The sequence below is a fragment of the Canis lupus genome, chromosome 19 (assembly GCF_048164855.1).
Source record: "Canis lupus baileyi chromosome 19, mCanLup2.hap1, whole genome shotgun sequence".
Lineage (NCBI taxonomy): Eukaryota > Metazoa > Chordata > Mammalia > Carnivora > Canidae > Canis > Canis lupus.
Genome location: NC_132856.1, coordinates 19,522,510 through 19,535,490, shown reverse-complemented (window position 1 = coordinate 19,535,490; position 12,981 = coordinate 19,522,510). Strand labels below are relative to the sequence as shown.

At 35.8% G+C, this 12,981-nt stretch overlaps 1 protein-coding gene across 6 annotated transcripts in view; it reads right to left on the bottom strand.

The window, feature by feature from the left end:
* Nucleotides 1-12,981, bottom strand: part of CNTN3 (contactin 3) — a 327,880-nt gene that overhangs the window by 57,485 nt on the left and 257,414 nt on the right. For all 6 annotated transcript variants that reach the window (XM_072785362.1, XM_072785364.1, XM_072785360.1 and 3 more), the window contains 2 exons: nt 4,740-4,867; nt 2,412-2,587 (listed from right to left, as the gene is read on the bottom strand). In XM_072785362.1, the coding sequence (XP_072641463.1) occupies nt 2,412-2,587; nt 4,740-4,867 (304 nt within the window). The remainder of the gene's footprint in view (nt 1-2,411; nt 2,588-4,739; nt 4,868-12,981) is intronic.

Genomic DNA, 12,981 nt, shown 5'->3' with positions numbered 1-12,981 from the left:
GCTGTAAACAACTTATTATTTTACAATTCTAGAGGCCGGATATCTGAAGTCAAGCTCTCTCCCCAAAATCTCTAGGAGAGGATCCTTCCTTGCCTCTTCCAATTTCTGGGAGCTGCATGTACTCCTCAGCCTATGGAAGCACAGCTTCAATTTCTGCCTGAATCTTCATATCGTCATCTACCCTCTGTGTCTGTGTCTTTACATGGTATTCTCCCTGTATGTTTGTGTCTAAATTTCACTCTTTAAAAACTTTTTTTATTGAGGTATAGTTGATAAACAATATTATATTAGTTTCAGGTGTACCACCTAGTGAATCTCCAATTACATACATAACAAAATGCTCGCTGTGATAAATGCAGTTAGCTTTTATCACTAAAGTTATTACAATATTATTGACTATATTCCATATGCTGTATTTTTCTTCCCATGACTTATTTTACAATTCCAAGCTTGTATCTCTTTATCCCCTTCTCTCTTCTTTTAAGGACATCATTCACATAAGATTTGGGCCCATTCTACTCCAGTATGATGTCACTGTAACTTAACTAAGTATATCTGCAACAACCCTAATTTCAAATAAGGTCAACCTCTGACGTACTGGTTTAACTAAAAAACCTTCTGTATCCTCTTTACTGTCAGCTACCACACTCACACTCAGAACACACCGCAATACTTCGGATACCAGATGTGTATGTTGTCCATACCAAGCATCTGACACAGTTGGATGTTCTATAATTCAGGTCTGATACTATCTGCCTGGAGTTAGCATCAGATCCCATGAGTTAAGAGGTTAGTGCTAACTCCTCCTAATTTAGATACCAATTACAAGGCTCAGACTATTACCTGCACATTTGACGGATTGGCCATAAACTGGGGTTCCCATTACCCTCTGCTTGGATTTAATCATTTGCTAGTATGGCTCACAGAACTCGGGGAAGCATTTATTATATGGCAGTTTATTATAAAGGATATAATAAAGGTTGCAGATAGATGAAAGCCAGATGAAGAGGTACCATAGTGTGAGGTCCGGGAGAGTCTGAGCCCAGGAGCTTCTATCTCTGTTGATTTGAGGTGTGCCACCCTCCCAGCATGTAGACGTGTTCACCAACTTATGAAATCCCATACTTTTGGGATTTTTATGGAAGCTTCATCACTCAGGCTTGATCAATTATGAATTCAATTTCTAGCTCTTCTTTCCTTCTCAGAGGATGAGTGGTAGAGCTAAAACTTCCAGGCTTCTAATCATGGCTTTTCTGGTGACTAGTTTTCATCCTGAAGCTATTCAGAAGCCCAGAGTCATCTCATTATAACAAAAGCATTCCTATCACCCAGGAAATTCCTAGGGTTTTAGGAGCTTTGTTGTAGGAACCAGGGGCAGAAATCAATATATTCTATTATTTCACAATTAGGCTTTAGGACTTAAATCAGTTTTTTAGGGAATGGGCACACAATAGAAGTTATAACATTATCCTTTTAAGTTGCACATGATCCTAGTGGGTTGATATACCTTTGTGTATATATACCTACATTTAATATGAAATTTTTGTCAAATGAATAAAACTGAGCTGTCCATCATGCCATTTTTTTGTTGTTGTTTTTATTTTTTTTATACAAAGGACAAAACTTGAACTCTACTATACATCATTGACATCTTAGCTAAGCACAATGAAGCTATCCCTAAGTCAATGCAAACAAGCTTCCAAGGGCAAATGGCCTTGTGATTCTGGATTCACAGACATGTGACCAGGTGGAGGGTGTGGCTCACCAACATCGAGTCACTTAAAAGTTCTCCTCAAAGTGTTGGTTCTTCCTTAAAATCTGTAATTCTTTCTCACATAAAACCATCACAAATGAGGAGTCAGAATGGAACATAAGAAATACTTGTTTTGAGCCATAAAGATTTAGGCTTGAACCTACAGTACACACTAACCAGCTCAGTGACCCTGGGCAAGTTAATAAACTCTTCAAATCTTTTGTCTGTGCATCTGTAAAATGCAAATTCTCATTGCTAATGCCCAGAATGATACTGAGGATTAATATAGACAAAGCTCTTGGCTTGACACAAAGGAAGCTCTTAGCAAATGTGACTTGTATTGAAAATCAACACTTGTGTAAGAAAACTTTCCCTTCTATAGGGTACTAATGACAAAATTATCATGGTAATACGTACAATTATGTATTTAATATAAATGCAACAAACATCAATTTTAATTAAAATTTACAGGTTGAAGTAACTGTGCTCACTTTCTGGCAACTACAGTAATAAAATTAGATCATAATAGAATCGGGAATGAAGATTTACTCACAGTACAAACAATTCTCGAGCATCACATATGTGCCAGATGTTTTTTAGTGATAATGTTTCAAAGCCACATGCGATGTAAAAAGCAGGAGGAAAGTGGCACACTTACCCCACCAACTTTCTCAAAGTGAGATCCATCTTTCTTAAAATCTGTGAGGGCCCCATTAAAATACCAGGTAAACATGATGTCTAACAGAGGGTCATGTTGCACTTGGCAGGGCAAAATGACACTTTCACCAACAGAGACGTCCATGTTGGATGGTGCCAAAGTTATTCTCGTTGGTTCTATAAAAAAAATCCAAAAAGTTTTAAGTAAATCTTTACCATTTTTATTTTGATGAAAGCATTTTCACAAGCTGATTGTTAATCTAACATTTATTGTATATAAGTAAAAGTCTTCAAGATTAATATAGACACTTTATGCAAGTCTGTAATGTATTTCATCAGATCCACAAATTCTTGCTAAAAAAGTTAGGATATTTGAATTTATAGGGTTTATCAGTTAAAAATTAAAGTCACTTGTAAACAAGAGTTATAATACCACTACAAAATCAATTTTAACTAATTTTATTGCTTCATGAAATGCAGAGGTAGAAACAGACACCGATGAATTTCCATTGACTTTGAATGACTCAAAAATGCACTGCTACCAAAATTTAAATAGACTCAAACACTTGAAAGGCCACACAAAAGATATCTAGAACAGGTATTATAAGAGGGATACTAAATTAAAATGTTAACTACTATGTTTCCCCCTAAATGTCCCCATGTACATTTCTTTCTCCTTATCATCACAATAGTCCTTCCATCTCTTGTATATTAAACTTCTTGTGACTCCATTTTTCCATTGCTGATCCTCATTTGTTGACTCCATGTTGCAGCAAAAGTCTTCGAAAGAATCATTTCTACATGTTTACAATTCCTCCAGTAAATTCCCTCTTTAATCCACTCCAGTTAGCCTCTGGATCTCTACAACCCATTTGCTTTTGTCAAGGTTCCCAGTAATCCCCCTGTGGCAAACCAATGGCACATTTTCCAATCTCATCTTACTTAATTGACCTTTCAGTAGCATTTGCTACCCTTGATCATTGTCTTCCTGTCAATTCACTGTCTTGGCTTGGTTTCTGGGACACCAAACTCTCTTTGTTTTCTAGTCCAATCCAATGCTGTTCACTCCTTTGTCCCTCTTCTCTTCTTAAATTCCTTAATGTTAGATTGCCTCAAACTCACTCTTTGGTTTTTCTTATTCTCTGTCTTCACCTGCTCTCTTGGTGATTTTAGCTAGTCTTTTCTTCTCAAGTATATCTATATGCTAACAGCTCTCAAATGTGTATTACTATCCTTGATCTCTCTCCCCAAACCCAGATTCATATATTTTCTCTGGAACAGCTACTTGAGTGTTAAAATAGACATTATTTTTCACCATTATTTCTGTAAACACATAGAGTAAGGTTAAAGTATCAACACCATTGAATTCAGGCATAGCCAAATGCTGATGCATTGGTCAAAGAAATATAAAATGGAATTATGTGTGGTAGTGACAGGAAGGATCCTGGAAGAACTAAGAGATCATTTGACCAGTCTTCCCTCTTTCACCAGGGTGGGCAATGTGCCAGATGGTGGAGGCACTGGGATCCTTTATTCCCGAATGAAGACAGCATGCATGACCCACCATGGACTTGCCGCAAAGGCAAAAAGTAAGTATTTGCTATTTTAACCCATTAAAAGATTGGATTTATTGCTAATGCCAGAATGCCACAGTCTGCTTTAAACAGATAGAGCCTAATGAACATTTCATACTTAATACATCCAAACTGAACTTCTGGTCTATCTCTTCCCAAACTTGTGCAACCTTTTAGTCTCAGTTGTTTTGATTGTCATTCTTTCTGTTATTTGCCAAATACCCTGCAACCATCCTTGTCTCCTTTCTCTTGGGCCTCAATTCAGTTCATCAGCAACTCCTGTTGACTCTACAAGCAGAGTATTTACAGAATCTGATCCTTTCCTATCAATTCCTCTGCTGCTCCATTCACTTGCGTCATTATTATCTCCAGCCTGGTTTGCAGCTGTGGTCTTCTGAGATCTCTCCCACTTCTATTCTTGATTCCCCATAGTCTGTTGTCATCAGAGCAGCTAGACTAAACCTTTAAACATAGATTTCACATCATGCCACTCTTCTGTTGATTTGCACCAGCCTCCACTTCTCATCCCCACTAAAAGCACATAACTAATGTGTTCCCTGGTGCACACTATGTGGTGTGTGAAGAAAGATTAATAATTGTTCTCTTGACTTCCACCTGTTAAATATAACAGTGCAAACACAGATTATACCTTCACAGTGCACTGCATATTGTAAAAAATCTGTTTTTTCTTTGATCTTAATAACATGCAAAACAGTTCATTTCCACATAGGGCAATCTTTAAGAAATGTACCTACCTGTAACAACCAAGCGAGTTGTGCCATTTGCTTTTCCAAACTGGTTTTCTGCTATACAGGTATAAGTTCCAGCATCAGCTTTAGTCACATTGGCTATTTTAAGTCCTCCATCTTTTAAAAAAGAAATTCTAAAGAAAATATAAATTAGACAAATAAATGCATAATAGTCATTTTTTCCAAGTAAATAGCAAATTTTTAATAGAAGTAGTGCCTTAAGCTAGTATTTTTAAGGGTATATAAACAAGTCCTTAGTCTTCTTGGGAATAAGGAACATTAAAAGAAAATTTACACATAAACACACGTATACACACACACAGACACAGCTGAGTAATAAAAGATGCTCTCCCAATTTGAGCTCTTCTTGACATTTTTATGCAGCATTACTTAACAGCATTATTTAACATTACACCTACTTTCAGGGGTGCCTTTATCAAATAAGTGTGAAATATCTTCTAAAAATATATAGTGTGTAGATTGTCCATGATGGGCTAGCCTTATCAGTTTGGAGAAAATAGAAAATAGACATGACATGAATTCCCTTAACTTTAAAATAGTATATTTCTTGAGAAGTGAGAAACTCTCTTTCCTTTCATAATGAACTTGGGAGAGTCACATTTAACCCAATATAAATTCAAATTTTGCAAAATAATATTCATGGTCACCTGTGAGCTATTGCAAATTATCTGGGCAATACAAATGAACCTTACATTAGAGTTTCTGAGCATATGCTTAAAGCACTTAAAGCTTCTTTATCTATCTAATTAATTAAGGAAATACAAATGAGTGTCTTACATGTGCTATGCATTATGAGACTCTCTGGGATAATAGTGTGAACAAGATAAAAAGTCTCTACTTTCATGGAAATAACAGTCTACTGAGCAGCACAGACAATAAATAACCAAATTAGGGAGAGAAGTTCAGATATTTGAGAAATATTCTGAAGGAGACAAACAGGGTGACACAATAAAGAACAACATCTGTAAAGAGGTTCCAGGATAGGGTACCTTAGACTATTTCTTAAAAGAGGTACCATTTCAAATGAGAAAGAAGAATGAGAAAAGGTTTGCCTGTCATTAGTCAGACCTATAAATCTTAATTGCCCATCTTGTCAGCCCATAATCATTTCCCCTTTCTTTGAATTCTTACAATCTTTATCACCTATACTATACATCTAGTAGTTAGGATGCCTTTTATCTTGTATGATTCATATCTTTGGTATGTGAGTGTTATATCTATCCAAACATAAGATAAACTTCTTAAAAAGGTTTCTAACCCCAATGTCAGCATTGTATGATATACGTAAACCATCGTCAATAAGTGTTTCCAACTTTTAGGCTATACAGTAGACAGGAAGGTTACATCAGAGTATAGTGGACGATCTCAACTCAATTTCTATTATCCTGTTTGACATAAGATTTTGAAGTGAGTGTCAAAAGTGCTATTAATCTGAGTTTATGTTTCAAAAATACGTAAGATATGTATTTTATATTACACCTATGTATTTTAATGTATTTTATATAAACCACATATATTCCTTTGATGACCTGAAATTCACTTTCACTCAAATCTTAGTTTCATTTTCTTGAGTGAGAAAGCGGTGAAATTAGAGCCAGCACATAGAGACCTGCTCATGATCCCAGGTAGAGTATCCACGATAGTTTGTTGCTCATGTGATTTTTTTTTTTTTAATATGTCAAGGCATGTTTGAAACAAAAGGGTTTGAGAACAATGGCCTAGAAAGCTAATCAGGGAACACAGAGCATTCTATTTTCCTTTGAAGAGCAAGTTCAAGGATTGAAAATGCCGAGAACTTTCCTAGGTAGCTGTGAAAAAGGCGTTGTATCTGATTTCTCTCATGGAACCCTGATTACTTTGTTGGGTATGAAATGCACAATGATCACTTTTCTCAAAGAGGTAATCGTAGAAGAATCTCTTTATTCCTTACCTTCTCAGGAATAAAGATTTTCTTAGTGTGCAATAATAACAGAAAGAGGAGACCATGCAGAGGGACACAAGCAAATAGAACACTTAGCATATGGAGACTATTTTGAGAAACATAGGGAGTGGGGCACCTGGGTGGCTCAGTGGTGAAGCGTCTGCTTTCAGCTCAGGGCATGATCCCAGGATCCGGGGATCGAGTCCCACATGGGCTCTCCGCATGAAGCCTACTTCTCCCTCTGCCTATGTCTCTGCCTGTCTCTCATGAATGAATAAATAAAATCTTAAAAAAAAAACATGGGGGGTAACCTGAAAGAAATATAAATCTGATCATGTAATTCTGTCATAATGCCCAATCCTGGCTTCTCTGCCGTCACATTTCGTATTGGAGAAAAATTATTACATCCTAAGCCTGATAAGTATTTTCTCATCAGAACCCCGCCTCTCTCTAACTTCGTGAAGCCTCGTGAATTCTACTCCTTGTTTGTTTTTCTCCAGTCACACATACTTTCTTTTAAATGCTTTTATGCTTCTTGTCTTGGTGCTTTGTGAACTCTGTTCCTTATGTCTGGGTAATGTGTACTTAACCTTCAGATTTTGGCCAATTCCTGAACCATGGGTCAGACTGGATATTCCATTAAATGATGATACATCACTTAATGATGATACATATTTTGTACCTTCTCTATAGCATTTGACAACTGTCCAATTACATATTTGTATGCTTATTTTACTACAATTTCCTCCTCTAGTAACCTCAGTAAGCTCTCTGGAGGTAGGGAGAGTGTCTAGATAGTGTCTGAATAACTCACCACTAAATTCCTAGAGCCTTGAATCATTCCTGACACAGAGTAAATGTTCAAAGTTGATACTTGTTGAATGAACAAATGACTGTGTGCTTTTAAGACTCACTACAAAAGGACTAAAATTAGTGAAGGCAAGTTGCAAGGCACTGAGGACTTTTAGAAATTATAAGAAAATAAATTCAAAAAGTGTGCAAACCATTATACAAATATGCATGTATATAAATATATATACATATGCGTATATTTATGTTTTATATATATCTATACATATGCATATATATATATATATATATATATATGCATACAGTTGGCCCGTGAACAACACAGGTTTGAACTGCAGGGGTCCACTTATTTACAGATTTTAATACAGTACCATAAATGTATTTTCTCTCTTTTATAATATTCTTAATAAGACTTTATTATAATAATATATACTGCATATAACATACAGAATATGTGTTAATTGACTGTTTGAGCTATTGATAAGGCTTCCAGCCAATAGTGGGCTCTTAGTTAAGTTTTTGGGAAACCGAAGTTACATTGGATTTTCCACTTTGCATGGAGATGGCACCCTCAACCCCCATGTTGTTTAAGAGTCAACTGTGTAAATATATATGTGGAAAAATGAAAGATAAGACAATAGAAGGCAAGATGAAGAGAATTTAGAAATTCCTAGGATAAGAGGACTACAAATCTACTTCTACGCAGAAAGAAGTTAAGAAGGAGGGAGAAACTGAATAAAGGTGGGAAGAAAGGGAAACGGGAATGTAGGGAAAAGAGAGTAAGAGAAAAGCCTCTGAAAAAGGTTGATGCTCCTGACCCACTTTACTTGCTAATCCTATCTGTAAAAATTTTGGGCCACGACCCTCAAAGAGGATAGGACTTGACCATTGCATTGCTCAATAAATTTAACTTATCTTTGCTAGTAAAAAAAATATAAATAAATAAATAAATAAATAAATAAATAAATAAATAAATAAAATTTAAAAATGCAGCTTTGCTGGAAATTTTCATATGGAAAGAAAGCAAGCTAGAGGATGGTTATGAAGAGGTCTTAAAGATATTTAAATAGTGAGGCTACTTCCTCTGCTCTGAGTTAGAGGCTGGAGGTAGAACTGGAAGCTCCAGGAAGCTGGGCAACTGACCACTTCCAAGGTTAGCAAGCATGAATCCAAAGTAAAATTGTCTCTGGTTGACTGAATACATTTTCACCTGAAGCTCAGACCTTCAGATTTAAGTGTCCCACAGCAGAGAGAGGCCATTTCAGATATCTTCACATGCTATGAATTAGTGTAACAGCTAACCTTCCACTACAAATATAGAACTATTAGGGATATTGGAAGAGCTACAAAACCTTCAGTGCATGAGGTTTAGTAGCTATAAATGAACAAATCTATCTTCACAACTATGCCAAGATGAGGAATAGTTTCAAAAACAAGGCTAACAATTTAGGAATCACACAGACTCCAAAATAAACATATTGACTCTTAAAGAATGCAAACTCTGTACATTGTAAAATTTTGAGCTAATTGGGTATTTTCTTCCTAAATTGGTTCTTCCAGTAAGATCTAAGAGGCCCACAGGGCATTTCACACAACATAAAAATAAACAATATTCAGTAAATGGATGGAGTAATTGTTTCTCAAAAGAAAACCTTCAATAACCCATGCTTCCCTACAGAGATCCAAAGTGAAAATTTTATACCACTTCAGTATAAATGAAATTGCTTTCTAAGCTATCTGGGAACACGTTTGCTGGAAATGGATAGAGCTGAAAATGTAGATAACAATGAGTGACTCTAAGTCTTGGCACAAAAAGTTAGATTTATGAGATTAACATTCAAAAATGTGGTACTCCAGTTTCCTATGAAAAACGTAGAATTTAAATCACTGTGGCATTTTTAACTCCTTCATCGGTTTTATAATATACCTTTATATATCCCCCTTTATCAGGCCTTCCTTTCACAGTACAAGAGGTTAATTATCTTACTTAACTTTGTGCAGTCTGTGGTTAGTTTAGGATAAGTAAACTTAATTGCTCTAAGCTGCTCTAATGTAATTCTGAATTCTGTAATTCAGTGGTGGCATTGAATTTATGACTGTTAAGAAAAGCTGTTTGTTCAGAAAGTTGACTTGTTATCTAGGCAACACTGACCTGTACTTTATGATGACATATAACCATCCATAATGACACAGTATGTTTTAGAATGGGAACAGTGTGGAATATTATGCATGCAAGGCAGGATTTCTGAATATATTGTTTTACTCTTGCTTATGTTCTGAATATTACGGTAATTTATTCAACTTGAATTTTAATAAACACGCTGCAACTCTACATTTTCTCAGGAAGCACATCTCAGTGGAGATGAAATCACATGAGATTGTAATGATTAAACTGCTGTATAGAAAATAACAAGGCTATTTTGGACTTGACTTTCTGAGTACATATTCGAAGAGATGGATGCTTACAATTAGCCGTAAGAGAAAAGTACTCACAATGCATATATTATAGGATAAATACTGACAGTTAAGAAAAGCAAATATAAATTGATGAAAACGCATGAGAAAATAAGTCAGTGAAAAAGAGCACAAAGCGTACGTTCTCATTTGCAGCTCCCTCTCAGCCACAAATGCTTGGTGAAAGAACTTCTTGAGTTCAAAGACAAAGTGTACATGCTATTTAGGAAAATATTAGAATTTTTATTCTTTTAGCTAAACCATTGTGGACTTTTGTCTTATAAATTCAATTAGGTTAGTGATTTATTGGTTGGAAAATCTCTGAGGAAAAGAGACGCAGAGTAGAGAAAATTCAGCTGTTAATTATCCTATTTTTGAGTAAGCACTAGGCTAATAATATGAGGTGCTGTTATTTTTTTGGACACACACATTACATGGAACAGGCACCTGAGATACTAGAGAGATGTACTTTTTCCATATCAATTAATATTTTTTATATTCAGAAGAAGAGAAGCAATGATAAAGGAACATGAGCATTTCTTTTATAAAAGCTTACCAAAATATGTGCATGTTGACAAATAAATCTGGAGCTCGGTTTTTGTTACAACAGTGATGTGACAGTTTTTTTTTTTTCTAAAATGGACTCAAGCCATAGATAAAAAGGCTCTTAAAAGGGGATTTCCATAAAAAAACAAAAACAAAACAAAAACAAAGAAAGGGGGATTTCCAATTTGAATAACTATAAAACTACTCATCTAAATAATTCATTAATTAGGTAATGAATTATTAGGGCTGAAGTAGTCCATTTGAAACATTAAAATCTTTATATAAGGAAGTATCTGCAAAAATGATAAATACTCTAATGTATGAAGGAGTAAACCAAACAAGACAAATAAACAACCTTCTAATGGCTCATGTATTTAAAAGAAAACTTCAAAGATAATACTTATTGATATTCAAAGGGACGTTATACTTCACACTATTCTTTCCTGCTTGAGAGACAGATTTTTAAGTGAAATCAATGAAAATCAAAATGTCAGCTCTATTACTTATACTATACATAAAGCTGATTCAAAACTGCTTAAGTGAACAGCATGGTTTTCTGATATTTCATTCCTGAATTAGACAGATCTAAGCACCCTGGCTCAGGTGAAAACACCAGGCCTCTCCCTGTCAAGGAAAAAGAGAACATCAAAATACATTCATTCTCTACAGGAAGGCAGACACCAAAGAGAAAGGAGGGGAGCCCAACGTCGGGCTCCATCTCATGACCTGAGCTGAAATCAAGACTCAGATGCTTAACCAACTGAGCCATCCAGGCACCCCAGGGAACCACACTTTGAGTAACAGTATTCTAAGCTATGCCTATCAGATTCTTCCTCCTTCAACTTTAATTTGTGACATAATGACAAAAATGATGCTTAGCTCATTCACTCCAGCACCTGCTTTGAGAAGATGGTGCAATCTCTTCTACTAGGATTTCTGGAGTCCCTTGGTTTTCTGCTCATCTCTGAAACATTTTCTGCACCTTATCTAATAATTCTGAGTAACATCCCTGAATTAGTTTTTAGCTACAGTTCCCAAATTCCTAAAGGATACAAGCAACCACAAATGGTGCCACATAAATAGTATTTTTTCCATGTATATTTGTCATCTTAACTATATGAAGGACTCAGATGCAATCTTCCATATAGAGAGGACCAGGTTTTATCACAAATCAAGAGTGGCCCAAAAACATCGGCCTTGATATTGGGTTCTTGCATGATAGAATGGTTCTGGCCCCACTATCCCAACTCCAAGGTCATTTTTATTTTCGATATTCATCAGTATAGAAGTGGCCATTTACTTATGCAGTGTAACTAAACTGGTTGGGAAACAGGGTTCTTAGAATATTTGAAAAGTGTGAGAACTCTATGCAGAACAAATACACAGACACATACATAACCATTAGAACAAATGTGATACAATTCAAGATGAATCACCTAAGGTTCTATGGACATCAGGTTGGCAACTCCTGCTAGCAATTCAACTCATCCAATGATAAAAGACTGTGTTTGAAAACTTTTTCTCTTGGATGCATCAGTGTTAGTTGTTTTAGATGCACTTTATTAAGATTTTCCTTCATGATGACTGTGTACTTTTGGTGGTTAGCTCCTTAAAACTTATCTTCAACAAAAATGTAAACTTTAATATTAGTTCAATTGACTCTTTAAGCACTGACTCTTCATTTTCACAGCAGCCCCTTCTGAGTACCCTACATTCTTGACACCAAACATAATCTTGAAACAATTTCTATTTCAAGCTCACTAAAAACATTATGTGGGAAATAATATGCATGGAAAATTAGCTAGAAGGAATGTGGTCTATCTCTTTCTTGAGAGCCTCCAGGCTTACTACTCAAAGTTATGCTTGGATTGCAAAGAAGAAAAAAAAAAAACCCTTTAATATTCATTGAAAAGTCACTGTGTTTTTTAAAGATTTATTTTATTCTTTCATTTGAGAGAGAGAGAGAGCAAGCATGAGCAGGGAGGAGGGTCAGAGGAAGAGGGAGAAGCAGACTCCCTATTGCGCAGGGTGCTCAACGTGGGATTTGATCCCAGGACCCAGCGATCATGACCTGAGCCAAAGGCAGATGCTTAATGGACTAAGCCATCCATGTGCCCTGAGAAGCCATTGTATTTAATTTTAAGAATGCAGACTTAGTACTACATTACTCAATGTTCTCTTCATGAAAATCCATTGGATTTGGATATACACATTTGCAAATGTATGCCTAGGAAGAGTTGCATATCTGCTTATCAAATGGGTTCATTTCACCTTATGGACATCATGAGTTGTGCAACTGGCAGTATTTTTCTCTGCTCATTTTTAGCACAAAGCTCTGAGCCAAAATTGAGCATCTCAACTAAATGAATGGATCCATTGACCTATGTTTTATAAATTTGCCTCAGACACTCATCCAACAAGGATTTATTCAACATGTACTATGGATCAGGCTCTATAAGAGGCAGTAAGGATTCACTGGTAAGAATTTAGGCTGTT